This window comes from Netta rufina (assembly GCF_964035555.1).
Source record: "Netta rufina genome assembly, chromosome: 19".
In the NCBI taxonomy this organism is placed as follows: domain Eukaryota; kingdom Metazoa; phylum Chordata; class Aves; order Anseriformes; family Anatidae; genus Netta; species Netta rufina.
The window spans coordinates 7,560,192-7,587,223 of record NC_140143.1 but is presented as its reverse complement, the minus strand read 5'-3'; the positions used below and the strand labels follow the sequence as shown (position 1 = coordinate 7,587,223).

At 42.5% G+C, this 27,032-nt stretch overlaps 2 protein-coding genes across 15 annotated transcripts in view; both read right to left on the bottom strand.

Annotated features, from left to right (window-relative positions):
* Positions 1-429: 429 nt before the first annotated feature.
* Positions 430-8,379, bottom strand: CD7 (CD7 molecule). Its single transcript, XM_084298650.1, has 5 exons — positions 8,170-8,379; positions 5,908-6,300; positions 4,180-4,518; positions 2,522-2,631; positions 430-1,419 (listed from the first exon to the last, which is right to left on the bottom strand). Exons 1-5 carry the CDS (start codon positions 8,240-8,242, stop codon positions 1,309-1,311), a joined length of 1,026 nt encoding a protein of 341 aa, XP_084154776.1. The 5' UTR covers positions 8,243-8,379; the 3' UTR covers positions 430-1,308.
* LOC311216963 (uncharacterized protein) overlaps positions 8,256-27,032 on the bottom strand; it is a 113,044-nt gene continuing 94,267 nt past the window's right edge. For 5 of the 14 annotated variants that reach the window (XM_084298651.1, XM_084298659.1, XM_084298658.1 and 2 more), the window contains 7 exons: positions 15,923-16,073; positions 14,856-15,167; positions 13,890-14,039; positions 13,293-13,412; positions 12,483-12,515; positions 11,908-11,937; positions 9,101-11,322 (listed from right to left, as the gene is read on the bottom strand). In XM_084298651.1, coding sequence (XP_084154777.1) covers positions 11,216-11,322; positions 11,908-11,937; positions 12,483-12,515; positions 13,293-13,412; positions 13,890-14,039; positions 14,856-15,167; positions 15,923-16,073 — 903 coding nt within the window. In that variant the 3' untranslated portion in view covers positions 9,101-11,215. Of the gene's footprint in view, positions 8,411-9,100; positions 11,323-11,907; positions 11,938-12,482; positions 12,516-13,292; positions 13,413-13,889; positions 14,040-14,855; positions 15,168-15,922; positions 16,074-17,269; positions 17,464-19,705; positions 19,881-25,847; positions 25,973-27,032 lie in introns of those variants that run through there. The other 9 variants (XM_084298655.1, XM_084298656.1, XM_084298653.1 and 6 more) reach the window with 8 other exon arrangements.

Sequence of the window (27,032 nt, the reverse complement as noted above, 5' to 3'; positions counted from 1 at the left end):
CTGAGCCTGTGACCCTCACCCATTGTGACAAGGTGCAGGGGGCTGTCCAAAGGATGGGCCAAGCTTCCCCAGTGCCATCTGTTTCCTCCCCATCACCGTTTGAAGTTTTTAGCTCTTCAGGAGTTTTTTCTTAGCCACCATGAAATGATTGCGGGAGTATACATCATCCAGATTGTTCTTTAGTATTTTTTTCAGTGATTCAGTGATTTTTCAAAAGAAAAAAAAAAAAGATATAGGTTGTGTAGAAAAAAAAAAAAAGTGGCAAATGATTATCATATCATCCTTTGAGGTATTGCTAGGTGCATTTTGCAAAAAGACTTCATTTCACTCTATTATAAAATCTACATGAACCAGTCCATTCAATAACTAGCACTCAATTGCAAGAGACATAAAACAGTCTTTAATACATGTACAAAAGTAGGAAGCAAATTGTATAAATCCCTCGTGCTCAGACCACAATCAGTTTCCACAATCAGATTGTATTGGTTTATTCATGTAGAGCTACGCAATGTTTGCAGGTTCTGCAGTCAACAGACGCCCCTCTGCTACAAAGGAAATCCAGCCATTTGGGTGAGCAGATTTCCCCCTCAAGTCTGGTAAACAGGATTTCACAACTGTCATTTGAAGGGAAATGACCTCTCCTGAGCAGCAGGCTTGGCACAGCAAGGTCAATAATTTAATATCTACACTTGATTACATTTTTGTGGGACCATTCTGATCTTTGAATAGTTAAACCCACACATATCTAGCACCTCACATCTAATGCATTCTTGTCACAAAGTTTCTGAATTCTGTTCAGAAAAAAAATAAATGTTGCTTTAACTCATGAGTAGTTTTAGCTACAAGAGGTTTTGGGTAGACCCCACATAGATTCTTTCGAAAACTGTACTTCATTCATACATAGATACACTGCAAATTATTAAACAAGCCTGTTATGGTCTTTCTGAGCACTTATGAAAGCGCAAAATGAGACCTCTCAAACTATCTCACCTTCCCTGAAAGGGTTATCTACCATCACAGAAACAATCCCATATATTGCATCTAGCCAAACGTACACTCCAAAAATACTGCTTTCCACTCTACACTGCAAACACATGTGCAGGGTACATGCACTTTCTGTACAAGGAAAAGTAAAAGGTATTTCACAAGTGATCAAAATAAGTAAAAACAGCTTTGGAAATAAGGCAGATTTTTCCTGCAACTAAAGAAGTTATACGATAGCATTTTCAGTTCAGCTACTACATCGAGTCACCAAGGCAGCTCTCAGAGGCACCTGGAAGAGGACAGTTGATCCAGCAAGGTCCCAGCTTAAGTGTAATTGTTGTAAACGTTAGGTTTGACGAAAGTGTTGCGTCTAGAACCGTAAGACATATCTTCATACACTGTATTTGTTTTTCTTTTCTGGAAGTATTTCTTCATCTGCAAAAGAAAGCAAACAACCATTCAGAACAAAGCTTGAAAAGACTCCGACCAAGTTGCCAATTTACATCTTAGGAGTCCAGCTGCCTGAAGTCCAGCTGCTAAGATTTCTCTCATAACACAATGAGGTCTTACAGATTTAGGTGGAAATTTATGACCTAGTCATTTCAATCTGTGTTGTCAGTCTGATGCAATTCCACTAAAAGTTCCTTCAAGATTTTTATGTAACTGCAGCCCCTACATAAATAATGCTTATCCTTAAACTGTAGTTTGTTACCAGAGACATATGAGACCAGTTCCCACAGGGTCACTTGTCTTTGCCAGGATGATATTATACCACTGGCTTTAGCAGTACTGAAGCTAAAAGGGGAGGTACAGGATAAGGGTCTGGCCTGTGAATCCTACTATGTTAGTTTTGAGTAATCGTTTTGGAGTGTAAGGATCTATCAAAGTGAAAAAATAAATAAATAAATAAATAAATAAGCATGCTTTCTATAGAAAATAGATCCAAAAAATCCCTATAAATGAAAAGTTTCTTGATCACTTTTTTTTTTTTTTTTTCTAGGACAGGTCAAAAACATTCTCCCAGAGGTACTTTCACACACAGGGATATTTAATGACATTGTGTTGTACCAGATTTCCCCCAAAACACTCTAGTATAAGATGTGTACATGTGCGTATATATATATATACATACATACACACACACACGTGTGTCTCCATTCTTGACTGACAACAAATACGTAAAAAAGAAGCAAAACAGAATAATGAGTTGCCCTGTTCAGGGAAACAGATACAATGCATGGCTGCATTGTTGACTGCAGGGATTACTTGAGCTTCCATATTGAAAGGCAAAGAATGTCTCATGATTTACTAAGAGCTACAAAAATATAAAACAGTCTTTACTTCTGAAAGTTTACATCTAGTGGACGTTAAACAAGAGCAAAGAGTAGACAATACACAGCCATGATTCTTTAGGTTTATTGAGTGTTTGCTTGACTCAATCACTATTTACAAATAATACCTTTGACTGTTACTGAAAAGGCACCTATTCAGTTAACACGGATTCATTTTTCCTTTGGGACTGTAACAGCATACTTACATGGACATTGTACAGGGCGTAGCACATCGGCACAGAAAGCAGCAGCACTGCCATGATGATAAGACCATAGTAGGCCCAGGAACTATTAGGGAATGCTGTCTCCTCCCCTCCTGCATGTGGAGTTATATTATTATTAATAATATGAAGAGAGGTAGAATTATATTTTTATTATGGAAAAAATATTTAGGTATGTGTGGGGCTCTGGTCAGCAGGAAATCAAATGTGAACAGCATGCTCCACGGCCATGTTAGTCATGCCATTAGTATTCTAGCTGGCATCCCCTCTGCTCTCTTGGAGGCAGGTGACAACTGTCAGTGGCAAATGAAGGGTCAGGGAGGAGCATTCTACAAAGGTGACAGCTTCTGTACCACAGCTCAGAAGCAAAATCACACACTCATAATGGGGGAAAAAAAAAAAAAAAAAGTTTACTGCACTGTTATATCACCATTGAGGGCTCCACCAGGAGTACATAGGAATTAAACAACAACTAGGGTTGGGAGGGTGCAAGCAGTACAGACAATTAAAAAAATATTCTACAATGAGTAGCACAGTGCTGTTAGAAAGGGTTACAGTTCTCTAAAATCTCAATTTAAATAACATTCTATCTAGTTATCACCCCACTGCTTTGATGTGCAGCTGTCATTTTCCCCAACTCACGTTACTGAGTTGTTGCACATGTTATAGCCAGCAGCATAGCATGAGATCAGTCTTTTTTTTGCAGACCAATTTGTAAATAGATCTTTTTCAGCTCCTAGCACCTATGTAAACCTTAGTTTATTTGCTCAAAGATCCCATCAAAACTGTCAATGCAGAGTTTTTGCACCAGTAACGTCAAAATCAAGTAGCACTGTGGATTCATCTTAAAAAATGGCTATAACTAACTCTCATGAAAATTAAGTCCCAGTAAAATATGCTCACAGTGTGCTCAGTGTATAATAAGGATGTGTGAGATCATCGCTGTTATCTTCGGTACTTAAAGAAAACGCCCAAGGACTTGTTCTGTATTTCTTAGTATGACCTATTTTTAGGCTCAGTTTACTTATATATATTATTTTACTTATATATCACATTATTTATTATAATATTATTATAATACTATAATTTATATCTATATAATTATTTTTATTATATATTAATATTATTTTATATATTTTACTATTATTATATTATTTACTATTATTTTACTTATATACTTATATATTTATATTATGTATTATAATAAATATATAATATTAAGTATATAATGTAATAATATAACATATATTATATCATATAAATTATATATTATACTATACACTATATAATATTATGATATAGTATATATATTATATTATATATGTTTACTTATATACTTATTATATTATTTTACATATATATATATATATGTAAAAATATATATTATTGATTTTATATATATATTTTTTTTCTTTGTGAAGATGTGGGATTATAGCTAGTTTTCTATTTTTAAATTCTCCTCTGGTTGTATAGGACCCCGAGGAGCGTGAGCATCTCCCCAGACTTTCCCTGGTCCTGAAGGATTTTTAGTCATGAATTAGAGCTCTACTTGGACTGACTATAGGTCTGTGAGCTTTTAGTCCATGTCTTCTTTTATAACATGCCTATAATTATTTATGATTAAGCAAACAAAAGCACAATACCTTTAACCATCACCATGGTGCCTCTTTGGCTCACTGAGAAGAGAAAGGAATTGTTCAGCACTGCAGCACATACATACACATCATTGTCACTTTGCTGTAGGTTGTGTAAAGTTACCACTAGTTTCTTCTCTTCCTTTGAATACTCCAAGCGATTAGCAAAAACAGGAAAGATTTCTAGAGCTTTCTGACTTGAAACACATAGCACTCCTTCAGGTTGTGTGTGAGTCTTGAGCAAGCAGATCTCTTCATGTTTATATGAACTATTCAATGCACAGGTAATGTTGAGAGACTGGCCTTGTTGAATATTGACAACGAGCGGCGACTGCTCAACAATTCCAGCTAAAAACAAGAGAAATTGATGACTGCCACGTAACTAACACATTATTTTTTAACTAGGGAGCAAATACAGAGGCCAATGACAGAAAGAACCTAGCACAGAAATATAGAAAAAAAATGATATTTTAAAGCCTGCCTTTATACATGCTTTCAGAACAGAGATATATCTCAGTGCACCCTGGAATATTTTGCTGCCCCAGGTTCTGAAAGTAGGACTGAGTACTGCCTTCTCAAGCGAGATTAAGTTATAAAGCATCTGGATACCATTGGCCTGGATGAAATCATACATAGTGCGTACCATCAACAGTTGAAAATGGTCTTCAAGGTAGTTATTTATGGTCTGCTGTCCAATGTGGAACACATTTCACTGAGTTCCTCTAAGGACATGCCCTGTACCTTTTTACATTATCATTAACAATGTGGATGAGGGAATAAGAGAATTAGACAATTTATCACTTCTGTGCAAAAGGTAATTCTGGAAAGGTTGCAGGTATTTCAGAGAAGAGGATCAGCATCAGAAAAAGATAAGAGAATTTAAAAACGTAATTTGGATTAACAGCATATGATCAACAAGGCAAAATTCATTTGAAAAAACACAGTGAAGAAGTTTGAAAAGAGAAGTCTAAGAAATAACATAGTAAGTCTTTAGAGGTATAAGGGAATACTACTGACCAAGCAACAAATTAGTTTTTAAATGCTTTGGGAACTGGAAAGGAAGAAAACTGTAATTTTTGGCAAAGACAGTTCAGATGAAATGGTCTTACCAGTAGGGTAGGTATGCCTGGGAATAAGCTGCTGAAGACTATAGTGGACTCAACCCTCTTCTAATTTAAGAAAACAAAAAAAAAGGGGGGGAGGGGAAGGGAGGGGAGGGCAAAGACAGAAAAATTCTTCCCCTAACCAGAAATGACTACCAAGAGGAAAATGTGGCCATTCTTCAACTGTTTTCTAAAAAGATAAAAACCATGCATCCCTGTATCCACTGATGTCCAACTCACAAACCCTACCTAGCATCAGCTTCTTTGTTATTTTGGGTTTATAATTCCAGATGGAATAGCAAAACCAAAAGAGATTTGCAAAAGCTGCTACCAAAATCAGGGTTCATTGCTGGTTCATTTTCATAAAGATTTAGCAGATGGTTCTGAAAACAGCTATGGGCCCTCACTGTTTCCACCCTGCTGCCATAACACTTCTGACTCATGTGAAAGTCTTACGTAAGTAGCTAGGATTAAATTAGTCATGAAGTGATGTTTCAGATGTCTTCTTCATCTTTTCACAGAACAGGCTTGCACTTTCCTTCAAATCAATACATCACCTGAGTAGACATTGGTAAAATTCTTTTAGACAGTCCCTCCCACTATGCTTTCTTCCAATCTTTGATTTCAAACATACCTCCACGTTTATTAATTCCTAACTTAAGAGGTGGAACCACAGGAGCTTTCACCACTACAATGGTTGTCTTCCCATCCAGCCTGACATGACGGTCATTTCTTATAATAAACCTGGTGCATAGGTAGAAATTTGAATCAGATTCCCGTGCATTGAGCAGAGTTACTGTGAGTTTTGCTCCTTCCTCTGAATACTTGATGCGATCCACAAAAGCTTTATTAACAGTTGGTTTATTATCCTTGGGAACATATAAAACATTTTCTGGTGGTACTCTAGTCCTCAAGTACATCCCCAGTTCATTTTCTGAATTGTACATTGAGCAAGTTATGCTGACGGAGTCTCCTTCCCAAACACTGACAACGTCTGTTGACTGTTCAAGAAATGCATTTTCTTCACCTTAAAATAAGAAATGCAATAGAAATTATAATATCAGATTTCTTGTTCTACAAATATCAAAGTAAGTTGCAAATATAATCATTTATGTCTGTGGAACAGCTCTGAAAACCTGAACCTTAGTCTTAATATTCTGTGTATGTAGTCTCTTGACTGTCCTAAACCCTAGAGTGTCTTTTATCCCCATTAACCTGCATGATTCAACACACCCAAAGCTCAAAAGTTTCTGGTGAAAAAAGTGGCTTCTGTCACTCACATAAAAAATTTAGTCTGCACTGTAGGTTCCCAGTATGATCCTCTTAGCTCTTAAAATATCAGCTTCGTTGAACTGAGCCCAATAATTGGAGCTGACTGAGGATCTAAATCTGGAGTTCAAAGGGATGACAAAATGACAGAACAGGAGAAAATTGTATATTTCAAAGAAAAGAAAAAAAGCTTTAACAATATCAGGGAACTCGACAATGTAGCCTCTTAGGAAGAGAACTGCAGAAGGTATAATGTTACAGCCTATTTTAAGAAACAAAGGTGTAAGAACACATAAGGAGACTCTTTGAGTTCTGTAACAACCTGAACATCTGGAGAAAAAAAAAAAAAAAGTAGAAAGTACTTATGGAATGAATAGCAAAGGACAGATCAAATAACAAATATAAGAGAAATTACATTACAAACAAGAAAAGAGAATTGAAATACAGAGTACTGGATATCTTGGAAGAAGACAGTATAGGAAGGGTTGAATATTCAGGTGTTCACAATCAGAGTAAGGTACCCTATATACTTAAAACAACTTATTTTAATAAGGGAACAATCCCAGAAGTCAAACACAGAAAGACTGCATCATGGGAATTCAAATAATGTAGGCCAATCCAACCTGTCCAGACATGAGGACATTCTACATCCTACACTATTAAGAAAATTAAAGCAACCCAGGAGTCATCAACAATTATCTTTCAGCAACAGAGAAATGGTGCAATGGAGAAGGCTGGAAAAGCGCAAAGCACTCTGCCTTAACAAACAGGGAAGGAAAGCCCAGAGAATTGATCCCCATCAACCAAAAATCAGAACTTCTAAGCTGACCCCCACTTACGCGTTCTAAGAACCCAGGCACTTTATGGCAAGCAGCCACAACCACTTAATCATTTCCTCCAAACGATAAGAGTTCTAAAAAGTACAAGGGTTAAATTATATTTTCAGAAATCAGTATCAACTCCTCAACAAATGACAAAAACACATTAAAACATTAGCACCAGTTTCAATGCATCTTCAATTCAAACATGTTGATTTGTGGATTTTATTCCTTTTTTTTTTCCCCCCCTCAAGTCACCATGCTTCCAGGTTATTAACAAACAAACCAGACATCATGGGGAGAAAAGGGCTATCTGGCTGTTTGAGGCATCTTTTTCCTCAGTTTCTTCTCCTCAGAGAGCCTCATGGTTTTCCCCAAGTGTGCCTCTGGCTTGTGCTCTCAATAGCTACAACATACAATTGATATTTCTAGTAAGGCTTTACTACACCTTCACCAATTACATGCCTAGTAAATACCAACACTCATTTCTATCCAGTAACGAGCTCCCCGTGTCAGCCTTGAGAATACATACACAATTCATGTTGGATTACTAGGAAAATAACTTCCACTATTGTTATAGAGAGTAATTAGTGTGTAGAAAAGAAAGCTTCAGAGCATAATACTCTTTCACTTTTTTCTAAAAACGCGTTGTGAAATATTAGAGAATGCTTTTTTCAGAGTACCACCTGCTTTTGTTAATGGTTAAACACCCAGGAACCTCTTTGAGAGGATAAGCTAAGGAGGAGAAAAAAAATATATATATAATGAAACTTGTGAAATGTAAGAGGAGCAGTGTTGTATGTACATACCACTCAGGCCAGGGATGAACAGGAGAAGCAGAAGAAAGAGAGATGCAGCTGGGAGAGGCGATGTCTGCAGCATTTTCCAAGGTCTTTTTAGCTGATCTTCTCAATAACCCAACTGATGAGCTGAAGACAGGTTTGTGTGCCAAAACCTGGCTGTTATCTTCCAGCTAGGTCAGCTGCTTTCTAACTGAAGTTCTCTCCCTCTCCCCAGCAACTTGCTTCTTTTGTCTTCACATCACAGAGACTGTGACAGAGAGGGGAGCGAGAGATTCAGAGAGAGGTGTATTCTGTTGTTGACTTCACACTGGCAACGCCCACAATTTACAACCGCAAAACAAGCCCCAGATGTGGGGGCTGTTAGTGGAAACATCAGCACTAGCTGCAGTCGATACAGACTGTCAATCCCCCCAGGCTCAGCAGCCAGCCCTGTTGCAGGCTGCAATTGAAAGCGTTGGCTTTGTAAGGGGCAAGTGGGAGAAAGATACTCCACTACTTCAGCTAAACCTTAAATTAATATACAAAGCCTGCTCACAAACTTGCAGGCTTGACCTGTATTTTGCCAATGACGAGCCTGTGTTCTCCAAGCAATGGAATGGTGTGTGTTTTCAGAGCAGCAGTACAGTGTGTACCTCTCCCGTGGCTTCATGCTTAGAGATGTTCTGTAGCTGCAAGCCACCAGCAAAAGGGAAGCTCAGTTATAGCTCACACCCTACTCTCTCCCTGATACAACAAACAGCTTTTCTTGAAGGAATGATTGCCTGACAGCTGATAAGAGTCATCAATCCTTGTAAAGAAAACCGAGTTCAGGTGGGTTGTGAAATGGGCTTTCAATTAGCCCTATGAAGACTCACTGCTAGATACAAAAGCAGATGGCAGGAGGGATTTCCTGCTCCTGGACTTTGATTTTGTAATACTCAAGAAGTAGATCATCCCAATAATGCTGGGTAATGAGTATGGGACTCATGTGATGGTGATGTTTTTTAAAGGACATGAACAAGCCAAAGAACAAAATGATCGATGCAGGGTTACCAGTGAATAGCCAGTTTTCAAGTTGGCATGCCATTGTGGTGACAACAAGAACACAAAACAAAGCACATCAAAATAAAACTGCAACTATCAAATTATGCCATCTATTGAGTCAGGCTACCTGATATTTTCAGTTGATTTTTATTTCAGAACTATTTGTGTGGATATATTTATTTGTAAAAAGGCACATAAAGCAACATCAGTCACTTGCTGAGAGCCAAGAGGATCATTAAAGCCCCTTTTCCCAAGACATCGGATGACTGGCATTACAGGCAAAACACAGCTCAGAAGGCACAAATCAGAACAGCTGGGATTGATGCTTCTGAATATCACTGTCTGCAAAATCAGCAGTAGGAAGGCAGAAAAGATGGGAAGGAAAGTGTGTGCACCCCAAAGTCAGTTTGTGAATTGCATCTTGTGACAGATTTAGCTGAGCAACTGTCACTGGGCAGAACTGGGCAGGTAACCTTTATTCTCAAGGCTTGACTAGCTCTCTGGCCCCAACTGGTGTTAAAGATTAGAAATTAAATTTGCACACTCTTAAATTTGAATCTCTTGAGTTACTACAACATAAGTTGTCAAATAGCATGTTGTCCCTTTTTCAAAAATCTCAAAATCTGAGGGTACACAAAAAAAGAGCAGTGTCAGTCATCAGTTTGACCGCCCTAAGATGCACACACAAATATGTATACACACATTTGTTTTTCCCCATTAAGAGACCACATCAGAGAACTGCAACAGCCTTTAATTTTAAGACAGTCTTTTTCTAGGTCTAGGAAAATCAGGTATGCATCACTGGAATCTCCTGAAGCCCAGCACACAGCCCCATGCATCAATGGGAATGTTTGGCACTTCCTGAGAGGCTCTCGCAGAAATGACTTACAGCAGAAAAACAAAACCAAAAGCAACACCCACGATAGCTGCCCTGGAAAAACATACATTGAACTAATCATACTGTTGCAAAACAACACAGAAATTTCCTACGTGCATGTGAAGGACCTTCCAAAGTTTTGAGGTCAAGAGAAAAAGAAAATGTCCATAACTTTTTAATATACTTTTTTGTATTTTTTTTTTGCTATTTTTTTTTAATCTATATAGAGTCATGTTACATCTTACATCCTTTGAGATTTCCTGATGAAACTACCAATTTATAGGTTTATGATTGGTTAAACTACACAAAAAAATAATTCAACAAGCATTCATTCCGCTTCAGGAATGTGCTTTTGCAATCCGGATGCTGGTGCTCTTTGCTCAAAAGCCTGATATTTGTTTGGGTATAATGCAAATTTTGAGGATTTACTCAAATCAAGCATGAGCAGTAAATCACTTGAAGATGACATGCTACCTGTGATCTACAGTTTGTGGACCCGTGAAGTGCATGCCTTTCTGTCTCTGCTGCACAGGACAGAGGCTGCAGAGTAGCCTTCAACCTGCAGGTGGCTGCAAAACCAGACTTTTGGCTCAGAAGGCCAAACCACTCTAAAAACAAACCAGTCACCTGTACGGGCTGGATGAGGCTCTGGACAGCCTGAGCTAGGGTGGTCTTTAAGGTCCCTTCCTACCCATGGCTCTACAAAACTCCTTCTCAGGGAAACCTAGAACTAGCCTGGGACTTAACAGATGAAAAACTATGGCCACGCTACTGTGTTACGACATGGAAGATATGCAGAGAACATCTCCATTAAGGTTCAACACGGCCTGCCTGAGCAAAGATGCAATTCTCCAAAGAATTTTAGGAGAACTGATAGTTTCAACCATAAAAACAAGTGGGAGGATTCAGTTGGTATAAGTCTGTGCTGCCAAACAAGCCATGCATCTTGTGATGCTGGGGCTTCTCAGACAAGTACCGGGAGAGGACAAGAGCCCCTGGAAGCTTCTCATACTGCTTGCAAAAGCCTGGAGTTGGGTAACTAGTGCAACTGCAGTCCTCGGTGAATTCACGAGAATTGTGAAAGTACGTTTGTGAAAACTATTGTGAGGTATAAAATAAACGTGTTTCTTCAGGTGATGGCTAGACTTTGTTTCAGAAGGATGCTGCTGGCATAAGGGCCTGGTTTGTCTCATTTGTAGATGATGCTTCAAATGGCTGTGACCTTCCACTTTCATAAGCCTGATTGGGTTTTATAGCACCTGCAGAATTGAAGGAAAAACATCTGTGAAGCAAAGGCACAGATCGATTTAATTGAGAAATAAAATCAGATTGCCTGATAGGTTTGGAGATGTGAAGTCCTCAGAGAAGCTGCCCTGCCCCATCTGCTTCCAGACTGCCTGTTGCTCTGAAAGGGGAAAGTTTGCAGCTTCTTCACCCAGCAAGTTCACAGCCTCTCTGCTGAAACCATGCCCTGGTTGCTGGGGCCATCAGCCTGTGCCTCAGGGGGGTCTGGGACAGCTCTGAAACATCACCGAGTGTTACACCACAGGGCAGGACGTCAGGAGAGCCACCAGCAGAACGTTTTTTGCCTATAACACCAATACGTCTACTAATATGTCTTAACAGCATAACCACCGTGACACTACCATCACATTGTCTTTAGTGAGTTGTACAAGTGCTTGCATAGCTCTTGTTTTTCACAGGTAGCTTTGTGCTTTATCTAACTGTAGACGTTCAACAGTCTCTGCTCGGTACCATTGGCTTCCTTTATAGTTAACAGAGAGCAACAGGCATCTTCACAGTCATGTCACATCTTAAAACTCATTATAAGTGGGATGAATCACCTTCTGAAGACAGCTGTCTCTCTCCATTCGCTAGAAAGGGAGCAAAAGAAAAAAAGCTTAGGCTATAACTAACTTCTAAGCAAGATAACCTTAAACAAATTGATCTGGAAATGTAATTCCTAGACTCTTAGAAGGAAACAACCAACTACTAGGGAAAAGCCAACAGGAGCATTTGATTCTAAAGAAGGATGAGGTAGTTCAGTAGCTGAGAGGAGACATCTCAGCTTCTGGCAATACAGCTTCAGGTCCCATAAACCTCAGAGCCAGGGATGTAGGGGAGGCAGCTGCAGGCTGAAAGTATGGGATTAAAATCTATGGGATTAAAAATCCCATAAATCTATAAAATCTATATGGGATCTAAATCTATAGATCTAAATCTATAAAATATATATGGGATTAAAATCTATTAACACAGCCTTGATGCAGTGTGGAAATGGGCTTCCACTGGGCTTAGTCCTGGTAAACACACCTAGCCTTTTGCTGAACAACTTCCTGCCCTCGTAACTAAATGATATTACCATTTATCATAATTAATCCCCCCCCCAAAAAAAAAAAAAAAAAAAGTCATTGCTTACCTTTAAAAGTCTGATAGAGCACTACGACAGGTCCTAGGAAAACAAGAGCAAGAAAGTACCAGCATTAGCAAAGATTTACTTAGAACGTTTAAAACTAATAGACATGCAGTTGTTTTTCCCTACTTACACTTACCCAGAATGCCTGAGCAACTGCTATCTGTCTAAAACAGATCCACAGGCCTTGTGTTTCTCCACAACTCTGCACCAAGTGTAATGTATAAATAACCCCTGAGAGGGGTACCTCTCGGCAGGGATAATGCTTTGTTTGCCACATGACAGCACAGCTGCACCCCAAGTTCTGCACTCTGCTCTAGCACAACAGCTCCTGAAAAGCTGCTTTAACACTACTGCACTTTAAGAACACTGCACTATGCTCCCTATTCAGTCCATACAGCCCAGCCCACCCCTTTCTGTGCATATTATTTTGCAAAAAACAAACAAGCAAAACAAAAAAAACACACCACCAATAAAAACATTTAAAATATATTCTTCTCTAAGTTAAAACTGCCTCTCAAGTGTGATCACTTGGCTGCATTAGTGTGGTGGTGAGGAAGTTTATTTTCTGCTTATTTTATGTACTAAAGCCTGCTGGCCATGGACTATGTCACAGCACCAAATGCGGAGGTGGCGTCCAGGCCATGTGCTAGCCCAGCCTCCCCCCTTCACAATGAATATCACTTAGCAACTTCCTAAACAATTTTATGGAAACAAGATACAGAAAGAAAACGCTGTGCGCTTCCTTTTCCACTCCCAGGGCTGCTTGTAGAGGCACGTTACCCATGGGAAACATAATGCTTTGTCAGACTGTACCTTGACCACTTCGGGTTCTTTGAACGCAATACAGTGCCAGTGCTGCTGCACAAACCCCAAGAATCAGGAAAGTGACAGTGATGCCAATTGTCTTGCTGCTGCCTGGATCTGTTGGATTATCTGCAGAGCAGAAGAAAATACAGGATCCAAATGATCAAACAGGTATGCCAAGAAATGAGCCTGCCTCATAAGCAGTTATTTGAATACTTTAATAAGTGTGCACATGACAAGTGTTCTCTTAATCTGGTGGTAAAGTCCCATTTACTATTCACTAGTAAGTGGAATTCTGGAATCTTGCTACACGCCCACCACATACCAACTTCCCCCTCAGCATCCCTGTATCTATTGCTGGATAACTACAGTTGCAGCCACTTATGCCTACATCCAGGACTAGTATATATGGATCAATATGCCTAGGGCCAGGCACCTGCATAGGCTGGGGGAAAGCCCCTGAGTTTGGATGCTACAGCACATGTGGGTCCAAGATAAGAACGTACAGAACATTCCTCCCAAAACACCTGTAAAACTACTCACAGCAAGCTGTCTGAGCAAAACTGTCTCAAAGCTAAAGGCAGACAAACACATGAAGAGACTAACCTGGAGTCATATCATCAGGGGTCTTGTATATCGAGCTTGTTCTCTTGCTTTCAACATAGAAGTTCAGGTTAGCCACGCGTGCTTGGATTTCTTCTGCCCCTACTGCACAGCAGATTTTCTCCTCCTCTGTGATGTGATGCACCCTATTTTCTAGGGAAGGTGAAAGATAAAAGCAGCATTGAATACAAATATGGATCATTTTAAAATCTTTAACCAATGCTTGTAGGTCAACAACTTAGATTCCTTGTGTGCCATACAATGCTGAGGTTGCTATAATCATCCTTAGTTCACTAGGTGTTCAGATTTTCTTCTCACTAAAGCTGATGAACCCTGCTTTGAACCAATAGTCAAAGTCTTCAAATATGAAGATAGGAAAACGTTTTCATATGTAATTAAGTATATGAAATTCTGGGGGGGACAAAGGGGGTGAGCAGACACAGTTGTTCAGGGACAGGTTTGGCATCATTCAGCAGGTCATGAGCAATTGCATTATACATCACTTGTTTTGTACACTTTGCGCTCTTGGAGCCACATCCTACACGTAGTGACCGGCATTTTCATTTCTCATCCTGACAACTTTGTGAGGAAACTGGCAGGATTATTTACTGAATTGTAAAGAAGAGCAACACAGAATGGCTCATTAGGCTAGACCTGGATTTCAGAGTGTACTGACTGAAGTAGATCAGATTCATACATTGCAAACCAACACAGAACTTGATCATTAGAACTGCCATTGGAAAAAAAATAAAAAAATGGTATCTTCATAAATCAGGTTAACACGTTTTACAATTAAAAAAAAAAAAAAACAAACAAAAACAAACAAACAAAAAAAAAACAAAAAACACTTGTTTTGATAAGTTAGTTTTCTCATTAATCTCACTGTCTGCCCAAATATATTACAGTTTGGTTTCACGACCAGAAAAGTATTATCTATGTATTCACAGCTAGACTCCCAGCAGAGTTTACCTCCAAGCTCCAGGTTGCCACAGAATTCTCCTATTCCCCAGTCTGTCTGCACGACGATGGCATAAACTTCATTAAGATACTTAATTTCTTGCTGAAAGCACATAATGATGTGAGTTTCAGTGGTCACCAACTGAATTATGTCATTTGATAATGCCCCATTTTGCGTTTCTCCAATTTTATCAAAGCTCTCATAATTGGATAATGGGCAAATGTTGCTGTCACAATCTTTACAACGATAAACTGTCACACGTGTATTGTTAGGGGAAAAGCGTTTTGTCCCTTCAGCAGGGTCACCTGTTGGCGCAGCAATACCTACAGGAGAAAACAAAGAAAACTGTTAAACAACGGTTTCCTCCCCAGATTTCTGGAGAGATGAGTTCTGGTGGACAAACCCAGTTGTGGCTTAGGAGACATTGTCTGCCAATGGGGAAGTTTTGTAAGGGACTGGGTCCAGTCCCCGGAATAGTTTTTGGAGTAGAAATATGATACAGCTCCCTCACTGCTGCCATGAGGGTTTGACCTAGGAAGCTGGCGGCTTGGGAAGTGAGCTGAGAGACATCTCCCCTCCTGAGCTAAGACACCCCCTGCCCAGGCACATTCAGACGAGTCATCCCTCCTTGTCTTCTCTCCTCCCAAAACTCCTTGGCACAACCCCACCAGGTGCCTCTCCAGCACATACGAGATCTCAGGGCTGCCAGCTGAGCTGTTAGCCTGCAGCTGGATGCAGCACCACTGACTCAGTCCGGTGTTGGAGCATGCCAGGGCTGGGCTCTGACAGCTGACAGAGGGGTTTTGCTCTTTCAGACTCTCCTGGTAAAGGGCCAGTCCTTCAAGAAAGGACTCACCCCACCTGGCTTCAGGCAGAGCCAAAGGAAAAGTCATTCCTGCCAAGGCAGGCAGTTGTGTTAGAGAAGTGAATCACCTTCCCCTTCTTAATTCCTTTTCTCACCTGAGTTGTTCTGTGCTCTTAGCTTCAACTGGACACAACTGAGCTTTCTATTAACAGCTGAAAAGTTTTTAGCTACAGAAGCGCAGTGAAAAGCAAGGAGCTCCAGCAGGAGACTCACCTGGCCACAGAGCGAGGCCACTGAGAAGCAGCAAGCTCAGCCACGGGAAGCAGGCAGAGCCCATCTGTCCACCTGGGAGCATGGCTCCGGTGCTGTTGGATGCTCCACAATCCTGGGGCAGGCTCACCAGGCTCCTCCTGAACTCATCTCCCTGTTTGGACATTAAATAGCATCCATTACCTCCTTTCTGTTATCTTTCTGTAGTCTAAGAGAAAACTGCATCCAGGGCAAGTGCTGTGAAGATTTAAGTCAAGAAAACTGGAATTCAGTGGCCCTATGCACATCCCTCAGCAATGCATACAACAAATCACTTACTGCCACTTACAAAACAACACCAAAAAAATAGACAAGAAAGGCATTCTGTGTTGAAGGAATGTTTTGTTTAACCCGATATGAAATATTTAGTGTTAAAGGGCATTTTAATTTGGAAAAGCTGATGGGAAATGCCTGTTCAAATTAAAAACAAAACAAAACAAACAAACAAAAAAAAAACCCTTAGTATTTCTTTCCCACTAATATCTTGGATTTAGTTAGAAAAACATCCTAGATCATTTCGATGAAACAATAACAAATTTGTAAAGTATGTTTTAGTAAAACATGACTTTTAATTTCCAAAGGAGAAAAACTCCCAGAGAAGTAGCCTAACTTTTCTCACCAGGCAAGCTCCAACAAACACTTTGCCCTTTGGAGCTTTTTTATTTTTTAGAAGTTTTCAGTAAAATAATTTTCTTGATATGTCACTGCCCGAGAAGTACCTTGAGTGGGTTTCCAATTTATGCACAAAATCCTCAGCAGAAGTTAATGATCACAATCCCCAGTCCCCAGGAGCAGATGAGACAGGAGAAACCCCATCCCCAAAACGAGCCCCTTCCAGCTGGCACAGGAGGGACGCAGCTGATTTTGGAGACCGGCTGCAAAATTTCCCACGGGATAAAATCCGGGCCCCGCCCTGCAGCTTCCCGAGCTCTCGATGCCCTCGCAGAGCCCAATTGATGCTGGGCATGGTGCAGAGGTCCCGGAGCTGCCACCCGTCCGTTTCCACTTCGCACCACACGAGGGACCAGTTCCTGCGCTCTGTGGGTGCTGCTGCTGTTCTCACACGATCTTGCAAGAATTTCTCCGGGTCCCACCAGCTATCAGCACCATTCAGAGCATCGCATGAGCACAGGGTCTTCCCTCTTTATCTATCCATACATCTGCAACTGGTTCTGATCTTCTTTTTTCCCCCAAAAAAACCCACATCATTCAGTGCCCTTCCACACAATGCTCACTTAAAGCTTGTTTCCTGCTCTGCAAAGCATCAGTCAGCTGTCCCTGTCCCCTCAGGTCCCAGGGACTGTCACCAACCTTGTCCTCCTGGAAGCCTGGCCCAACGCAGCGTCCCCGGACCAGCTGCAGCACACCTGGTGGTTACTGCCCCGAGGTGAGGGACACCACGGGACTTCTGGTCCAGTTTTCAGACTCCCATCTATATGTTCTGTTTTCTCCTTCCCTTTGCAGTCTCCTTGCCTCATCCTTGCTCCTCCTCCTCTGGAAACATTCCTGCCTTCTCCTCCTCCTCTTTTCTTTATGTCTAAAACCCATAACCCTATCTGCAAACCCCTGCCTCCTAATACTGCCCTGCCTTAATGATCCTCTTTTGGCAGGTTTCCAAGAGTCCTCTTGGCCACCTCCTACCATTTATGTTAAATTATTGTTAAAAATAAAACACTCAGATCTAAAACAGAACACTTGCTTTGGACAGAAAACATTTTTCATCAAGGTTTTACCCCAGCTTACTTTGCTTTTGGGGGCAATATGAATTCCCAGGTTCAGAGCTGCTCAAGCTGCCTGCAGAGCTGGAGCAAGGGAACACCAGACCCTAAATGCAGACCAGCCAGCAGCAGCAGATGAGTGAAGCATCAGCTGTGTGGAGAGCCCTAACGAGGTGTTCTGGCTTTATTTTTGGAAGGAGCTACTGGAGAACAAATCCCCACCTGAAACCCTCCTGCTTTTCCTTCTCCCAGAGATGCAATAGACAACTCCAGTGTTCATCAAGCCAAGAAAGAGAGTCAATAAAGCAACAGCATCAGTTCCCCCGAAGGAAAGGTCCTCTTTCAAAGATAAAGCTGAGACGCAATGTCCTGGTGAGCCACCTGCGTTTTCCTGCCCCAGCACAAGCCAAACCAGCTCACCGTTTCCTTGGCGTGCGCCCTCACACTCCCTGTCCTCCCCCTCCATCCGGGCTCAGGTGGGGCTGCCCCTTCTGCAGGGACACCAGGGTGATGAGCACAGGGCTGCAGGGGGTCCCCGTAGCCCCCTGTAGGGCTGGGGGGAGCAGGGCTGCTGCCCCAGGCTTCTGGAGCACTTCCCCCTCAATTGATCCTGACACACAGTCACCAGCCCATGGGAGTCCCCGTTCTCCCCCAGCTGCAAACACGGCATTTCCCTGTCCCTCCTCGCTCCTCCATGCAGCCACACACCTGTGCAGCTTTCTGAGCACTTTAGCATATGGCTCTCACAGTCAGGCAGGACTGTCTTGGTGGAATAACACAGTATATTGTCAGAAAAGTTTTATGTGTTACCCTAAGCAGCCTGGGTAAAGGACTGAAATTTCAGTTTGAAGAAAATGGTCAGAAGGAAGCAACAACAACAATCAAAGAACTTTGCAAGTGACTGAGGATTTTTTTACACTCTGTGCTTTCCGGGAAAAGGAGTGGACTTTATATAAGAGATAACATCAGTATTGCTCACAGTACCCATTTCACCTGATTGGTCTCCTGACTGCCACTCTCAACAAGCCTTTGCAATAAAGAAAACACATAAACAAAACCAGAGAAAGAGGCAAACAAGCTATTTCCAGAGCAAGCCTGCAAGTGCAGTTTGCTACCAGTAGTTCCAGCAAGCAATCAGGAGGACTCAGTCCTTGAGCTGAGAAAACTTCTTCAGAAACCAAAATTAAAAATTTCTTCCATCACAGCCAATGGAAAACATTGCTGAGATTTTGCAGTTTGCAGCACATTAAGGCAAGTAGAATTAACCGTTTCCCTAGTTTCATTTCTTTTATTTTGAAACCAATATCCTTACTGCTTGACCCTTTCTGTTTTGGTTTTCTGTTATGTTTAGCTCTGAACCCAGAGCCATCGGGGTCTGGATCCCCACAGGTCCATTTGGGGTGCAGCAGCAGCCCCAGGGAAACACAGCACCATCAACAGCAGGTTGGGTGATAGCTTCTCAACAGCGGAGGAGAGAGCTGCAAAGATTTCTACTGCACCCTCCTGGCAAATTATCCTTTACGTGCAAGTTTAGCAGGATGACAATTTTGGTAAGGGGATATTAGAAAAACTTGCAAAAAAGTTAAGGAAAAAAACAGTGAAGAGGAAAAAAAACAGTGGTTAACTGGATGACAGAAAAATTATTCGGGGGTAACAGGAGATAAAGTACTGTAATAGATTTATTCTGTGATTTCTGCACTCACTCCCACCTACATAAAATTGCACTAATTAATGAAGCTGTTATGTTTTTGCACTTGCATCAACAATGGGACAGCAGTGCAGAGCTGCTCAGAGGTTGGCAGGCAGGGAAGAAAGTGTGGTGCTATTTGTCTGCCACGGTCACTGACAGAGTAAGGCACGTTTTCCCCTACAGAGAAGACACTGAAGGTTTCCCTTCCACCACAGTCACGCTTTTAGTGGCTCTTTCTAAACGTCTCCTTACAAAGAGGAACCACTAAGTATTTGAAAGAAAAAAGACCAGCTGCAGACTATAGACAGGACCTCCTAAAGAAAAGCACAGTACAAGTACCTCAAAAGTGGTTTGTGTCCAAGGAAGCCTTCAAGTGCCTCTTCCTTTGCAGCAAGCTGGAAGCTGTGGTTCCTGAGCAGCTTCTCCCTCACCCAGGACATCAAGCTCTGATTCCAGGAGTGTGGGTCCCTGAGATAAAGGCAGACTGACGGCTTTTCCCTCCTTTTAAGGGCAACTCCATTTTCACTTTCACTTCTTGCTATAGGCAGGGCAGCTCGTACAGTATCAGCAAGGTACGTCCACACAGCTGCATAGGATGTTGCAGCTGGAAAGCACCGCAGCCTCCCCTGCCAAAACCCACTCATGGGATGTGCCCCCCGCACAGGAGCTGGGCACGAAGGCTGCCTCTCTGTGTACTGCAGCAGGGATGTGAGCTGAGTGGGTTTGAGACCTGCACCTGGCTCTGCTGCCACGTAACAGGCAGCAAGTCTGCACAGCCCTCGGGACAGCAAGGAAACCTCTCTAATTTCTGGAATCATCACAACTCAGGTAAAACAGGCTCACTGGCCTTGGCAAAGCACTTTGAGGTTAATGCCACAGGTATTCATTTGTAGCTTAGCACTTTTATAGTTGCTGTTTAATAGAGAAAATATTATTTGTTAGCTCTGACCATAGAATAAAATCTTCAAGCACATGTTCTGCAGTATTTCACATACTATGTGGTGTGTTTATCTTCTCTGCAGCAACTAATAGGGCTTTTGGAAGATTTCTTTAAATGCTGTCCTCAATATGTCAGAGAATCCCAGAACAGCCGAGGTTGGCAGGGACCTCTGAAGATCACCCAGTCCAACCCCCAGCCAAGAAGGATCACCTAAAGCACCTTGTGCAGGATGGTACCCAGGCAGGTTTTGAGCAATATCAAGGAGCGAAGAGGTGCATGCATCAGCTCCCAGTACTGGAACACCTGATGATGCAGACACTCTCCCAGTAGGACTACATTTTCTTAAATACAGCCTGCCACCCCGGCTCTCAGCACAGTCTGTTTAGGGGCGAGCTTAGATTTAAAACAAATGTTTGTCCCATGCACGAATAGTGCAGACTGCCAAATTCATACACATTAAAGCTAGATGCAGACATTTGTTGCCTGTCTTCCTGTCTGTGTTGTGGAAGACATCTGTGTAGGATCAGCAGAGAGTACCCTATTGCCAAGGAAGAGGAGGCTGAGGACAGGGGACAGGCAGGTGTATCCCTGAGCTGGCTGCTTACAGACTGCAGCTGGACTGGGAGCACATTCTCCAGTTATTAGGCTCAGGGAAAAGCAGAGAAAGTCCCCATGGGCTGCGGCTCAGCACCAATACAACACAAAACCAATCCCTGAGGTGCATTATCACTGTAGCTGCAAGATTTCCATTCTATTTTCCTTTCCTGTTGCCTGCTCTCAGAGTTCAGGACAAATACCTTACCCAAATTTTTCCGGAATTGCTCTCATCTACATATATTTTTTTTTCCTTTTCTGTGCCAGATATGCATCCATACCTTACCTGTTACATTCTTTGCCTGCACAGACTGGAGTCAGATTTCCTGTAAAGCCTTTCTAGTTCTGACATGACAAGCATATACTTTTGACTAACTCCAGCACATAAATTTGCTGCATATTGGAAAAGTGGAAAGACAGTGAATCCAGTATAATGCCCGTGCTTCTTATCCAAAAGCTTATTCCAAAGAGGAATAAGCAGAAATATGACAATGTCCTCCACAATAAAACCCAGGAATGGAGAGAAAAGGATTCTCCCACCCTCCTAGGCTCCAAACAAATTTCTATTTGGGTTTTAACTCAGCCTCCTAAGAAGTTATTATAGACAGAAGAAAAGTATAAAGAGGATGAAATACTTGTGCTCAAAGACATTTGATTTACATTTTATTTTAATTTGATTTACATTGTATTTATATCATGGAATCCCAATAAAGACCCAAGATGAAGCTTTATCCATAACATTCAAATAAATATTTTGAGAACTAAAAACAAGATTTTTTTTAAATGTGAATATGAAAATAAATCAATAAAATATTAATACTCCACAAATTAGAAATGAAACAAGCAAATGTGAATGACAGCAAGGGAGGAAAAGCATTGTGCCTTCTGTCAGTTTGTCTGGGAACCCCAAGCTAGTGCATCCCTCAGCATGGGTAGCTCCTGACTCAATAGGAGGGAGACAGAAAAAACACTAGTAACAAATCTAAGTTAATTTTCCAGGCAGAACTTTGCGTCTTGCAGTGGCCTGAGAAACCGTGTTGGGAATTGCTGCCTATATTCAACATTTGGATCCCACACCATGAGTGCACTGAAGCAGTCAGAAAACACTAGTAGGGAAATAGAAAAGGACAGACTTTCCTGCACCTCTGGGCAGCTCATGCTACCTGTAGCAGAGAAACAAAGGCAGTAGGATGAGCCAACGGCTTTCTAAAACAAATAACTGGTAAGGAGCTAGCAGGGAGTTGTTCCAGTAAGTCAATATTGTTATAGTAAGCCATTACCTCTTTTGTAGGTTTTTCTTATTTTATTTCCTCAAGGCTAAGGCTCTTCCTTTTCCTCCTAAATGTTTCTTTGAGAAAAACATACAAGACCAGTTACATGTCACAGTCTCACATATTTAAGACTTTCTTTCACCTGGGCCTCTGGCTCCTTGGTAGCTGTGCTACTGCTCAGCTGGTAGCCAGAAGCAGCTCTACCAAAAATTAGGTGCTCTGGCAGTCTCTAGGAGGGATGCTGCCCTCTCCAGCCTGCACGACAGAGCTCAGTGTGGCTTCTGAAATGAAAAGGGAGTGCAGAGTTCAGCAGGGCTACATAGGAGTGGGACCTGATAAAATCGTATACTATAATATACTACCACGTACTATAATTTAATCAGGTAGAACAGCTGGTACTAAGAGATTCCACACATACCAAATATCAGCCTGCTGTCATATAGCTTGTCCTGGAGGGAGGCTGGGATCTTGCCTGGGGCAAATCAGTTCTTGTCTCAGGAACCCAGTAAAAGGTGTGACACATGGCAGCATGCAAGGAGAACCCCATGGAGCTGATATAGGAAATGACAGCCAAAGCCCACTGCTGGGCCAACATAGGTGGCTGAGATGAAAGAGTTGCACTATATTAAATGGTAAACAGCACCTCTCAGGACACCTCAGTCTGTGGAGCCTCCTCATCTCAAAGCCAGGGTACAGCCAGAGAGAGACACCAATCCTCCCCAGCCTCCTCCTGAGACCAGCCTCCTCTCAGTCCCCATGGCCTGAGACTGGAGCAAGTAGCTGCAGAGAGGGTTGCTCTTGTGCCTTTGCCCAAACATCCTTATGAGCAGGCTTGGACAAGAAGAGGAAGTGGTTTTGGTTGCCTTTCAAGTCAATTTTCACAATGAACAATCAAATCATCACAGTTTTGCTCTTTCTAAGCTCAGGATACACAGAAGAGCTTGTACTTCCTTACTTAGAACCACTTTGTGTCAAAAACATTTCAGAGAAAGTGAGATCCAGCCAAGCCTGGGAGCAGCAGGAGGTGACTTGTGCCCAGTGCTCCTGCCACAGCCCAGACAGACAGCACAACCTGCTCCTGGCCCCTGGCCATGGGGCTGAGCACCTTCCCTGCCCAGCTCCTGGCCAGGGCACAGCCCCACAGGAAAGGCTCCAGATTTGAGCACGGGTGCTTTGGGGTGGGACTAGGCATACATGCACTATGGGGGTGGTTGGAGCTCCCTCGGGACCACTGGCAGAAGAGGATTCTAGCACCCACAGGCTGCTGCTAGCACGTTTGGGCTGCTCGGTCCACCTCAAACAACCCCTCACCTGTTGCACCTCTCCCTGCCACCTGAGACAACCTGGAACCTAGCACTGAAAAGCAGAGTGCCTCTACAGAAGCAAAACATACCTCTGTAAGGGCAACTGTCAACGTCAATTCAGTTGATAGAGAAACTAAATGCAAACCTGTGCGTGAAGTTCTCAGTGACTGTATAGCACCAGTTGTACTTTGAAACGTTTACAAGAGACAGGCTAACCGTGACTCATCACCACCAGTGGGAGTGGTGTGGAGGTTTTACCCTGCTGGGGAGCTGAACTTCACCTCATTGCACTCTCGCTCTCTCCCTCCTCAGCGGGAAAGGGGAAGTAAATAGGATGGAAAGGGCTCGGGGGAGCCTTTGAGATAAGGACAGAGATATCACTCAACAACTATCGTCATGGGCAGAACAGATACAGCAATAAGTTACATTAATCTCCCTATGCTTATTACTAACAGATAAGAGCAGCGAGAATCTAGAAGCAAACAAAACACCACACCTCTGCTCCATCCACTCTCTTCTCCCTCCTCATGCTGAATGGCACAGGGGAACGGGGGCCGCAGTCAGTCCACAACGTTTTGTCGCTGCTGCTCCTTCATCCTCTCTCTGCCCATGCTCCACGTGGGGTCCCTCCCACGGGATGCTGTCCTTCCCAAACTGATCCTGCGGGGGCTGCCCACAGGCAGCAGCTCTTCAAGAAGTGCTCCCACATGGGCCATATGCCTCCGTACCACATGGCGTACATCTGTCAGGAGCAAACTGCTCCAGCACGGGTCCCCCACGGGCGGCAGCTTCCCCCGGGCCCCCTGCTCCTGCGTGGGCTCCTCTCCACAGGCTGCAGCTTCGTCCCAGGGCCTGCTCCTGCGGGGGCTCTCCATAGGCTGCAGCATGGAGATCTGCTCCATGTGGGACCCATGGGTGCAAGGGGACAGCCTGCTCCACCAGGGGCCTCTGCACAGGCTGCAGGGGAACTGCTGCTGCGTTCCTGGAGCACCTCCTGCTGCACTGCCCTTGGGGTCTGAAGGGCCGCTTCTCACTCCTCTCTCCCAGCTGCTATGCAGCAGGTTTTGTCCCACCGCCTTAAATCTGCTCTAACAGAGTTGTCATTAACACCGTGCACTAGCTCAGCCTTGGCCAGCAGTGGGTCCCTTTCGGAGCTGTCTGGAGCTCTGATCAGCCTGCTCTGATCTGACATGGGGCAGCTGCTGGGCTCTACTTACAGAGGCCGCCCCCACAGACCCTGCTACCAAGCCCTTGTCACATAAACCCAGCACAAACAAGTAGAGCTGGCCCAAGTCCAAGCTGCCATCTTTGACAGACTTGGCCAGTCCCACATACTGCAGCATACAGCTCCTCCATTAGGAGACAAGGGCCCTTATGGCCCCTGTGAATCCTGCCCTGACCCTTTTTCTCCGCTACATCACCGTCTGATCCTGTTTCCTGGTTGCAAGTGGTCTCAAGTGACAGAAAAAAACAAGGGCAGGAAAAGCACGCTGCCACTCCCTATGCCTGAGATGAATCCCCTTACATTTCCCACCAAGAATGAGTTTTCAGTCATGTGCACTGTTGCACCCTGCTGTCTGTCTCAGATACCACCTCACACACTCTCCCTGAAGGCACACACTGGCCGGTGCAGTGCAGAGAGCATTTCAGAGCTCATTCCTTTCGAAGCTCCAACGAGCAGTCCTGAGCAGCTCTACCGAGATGCACTCAGGGTGAACAAACCCTTTTCCTTGCTGGACAAGAGTTTATTTTTTATTTTTAACATAAACATCGTGGTTATTTCCAAACTTCCCATTTTTGCCAGCTGCTAAGTGTGACAGCTGCAAATAGCAGCACAAGGGAGCACATTATTGCCAAGCAATCCAGTGGTTGATTTTTCTGTTCTTCTGGATGACTGAATGGTACGGGGAAGTGCTGGTAGGACCAAACTCTTCATGTGAAAACAGCTAGTTCAAATAGTTTATGATTTAACTTCCAGTGCATGCTGTCAGTCCAAAATATATCAATAATCTGAGAAACTGACTCAAAAATTTACTTTTCTTTTGCCCCGATTTTTTTTTTTTTTTTCCCACAGAAAAGAAGTTACCTTTGAAGTTAAAGAAAAAAAGAGAAGACTGGAAAAGAAAAAGACCGAAGAGTTACCTCATCAATGTGTGTAAGTATCTGAGGGGAGGGTGTCAAGAGGATGGAGCCAGTCTCCTTTCAGTTGTGCCCAATGAGAAGATGAGAGGGAAAAAAGGGCAAAAAATGAAGCACAGGAGGTTGCAACTGAATATGACAAGGCATTTCTTTACTGTGAGGGTGACAAAGCACTGAACAGGTTGCCCAGAGAGGCTGTGGAGTTTCCTTCCTTGGAGATATTCAAAACTCACCTATACGCCATCCTGCGCAAGGTGCTCTGGGTTATCCTGCTCCACAGGGGACTAGACGTGCAGAGATCCCTTCCAACCTCAGCCATTTTGTGATTCCGTGAAGGACAAACCATTGGTAATACTTCCTACAAGCATAGAACAGAATCTAGGGAAAACATACATTGCCTATACTATAAATCCGGGAACAGGCTAAGAACTTCAGTATCCAAGAACTTCTCTTAGAACTGCTTATTCTCATAATGTCCATCCTGCCACTCAGCCTCTTACAGATGTAGCTAGCACTGCAACCTTTAACTATAAATTCAGTACCTGATAAACAGGAAAAATATTTTAACATCTGTCCTCAGTGATGAAATTCTCCTCCTTTTATATACGAAAAAGATGCTTTAGAAATTAATGGTTTTCTGTGGGCTGCCAAGCCTTATCTTATGTTAGCAATACAAGATCTGCAAATAAGGTTGCAACGTGACAATAATCTGCTAAAACATATATAAAACCATGGAGTACAAAGTAAGAGCTGAACATCAGCCTACTCCTGCATATGCACCTATTTCCACTTAAGGCAAAATTTTCAATCCCTGACAGTTTTGTCCTCAAAGTCCAACCAACATGGAGGCAACCAAGCCAATGGGTGAGGGACAGACATTTGTGTTGTGCTTTACTGGTGTCACCACCATTAGGATCCTTATGTATACAGCAGTGATACTAGAAACTGTACTACTGAATCAGGCTTTATTTTGACTTCTAGAAATCCTCCACCTTGAACATTCTCCTATGGCCAAGCAATTTTCTGCTTTCTTTGATCCATCCTGACACTACAAAATTCTTTTCCTTTACTACAGAAATACCAGCCCAAAACATTAACCTTAACCTTGGCCAGAACTTTACCCAGGAACTCAATGTCAGAAGTGGACAGGAGATGAAAATAAAATACTATGAATATAGAGAAAGCAAGACTTTTTGTAAGGCAAGTAGTGTTTACTACAAGTATTAAAACACTACAAGTAGTATTTAGGGTTTCTGTTCCTTGTCCCATCAGAGAACTTTCTACCTGCTTTTTTAACAGATCTTTTTTTCATGTGATGTTTATTTACATATCTTATTTCATTATTAGGTTAAAGGTTTGACTAGATGATCTTAGAGGTGTTTTCCAACCTGAATGATTCTGTGATTCTATGTTCTGGG

What these genes read in the sequence shown, in the direction of transcription:
- CD7 (XM_084298650.1), bottom strand. Translation starts at nt 8,242, where the DNA reads ATGCTGCAGACATCGCCTCTCCCAGCTGCATCTCTCTTTCTTCTGCTT. An exon ending in AGGAATTAATAAACGTGGAG is followed by an intron (nt 4,519 to 5,907) that starts GTATGTTTGAAA and finishes TCTTGTTTTTAG; the next exon opens with CTGGAATTGTTGAGCAGTCG. An exon ending in CACCATGGTGATGGTTAAAG is followed by an intron (nt 2,632 to 4,179) that starts GTATTGTGCTTT and finishes CTCCACATGCAG; the next exon opens with GAGGGGAGGAGACAGCATTC.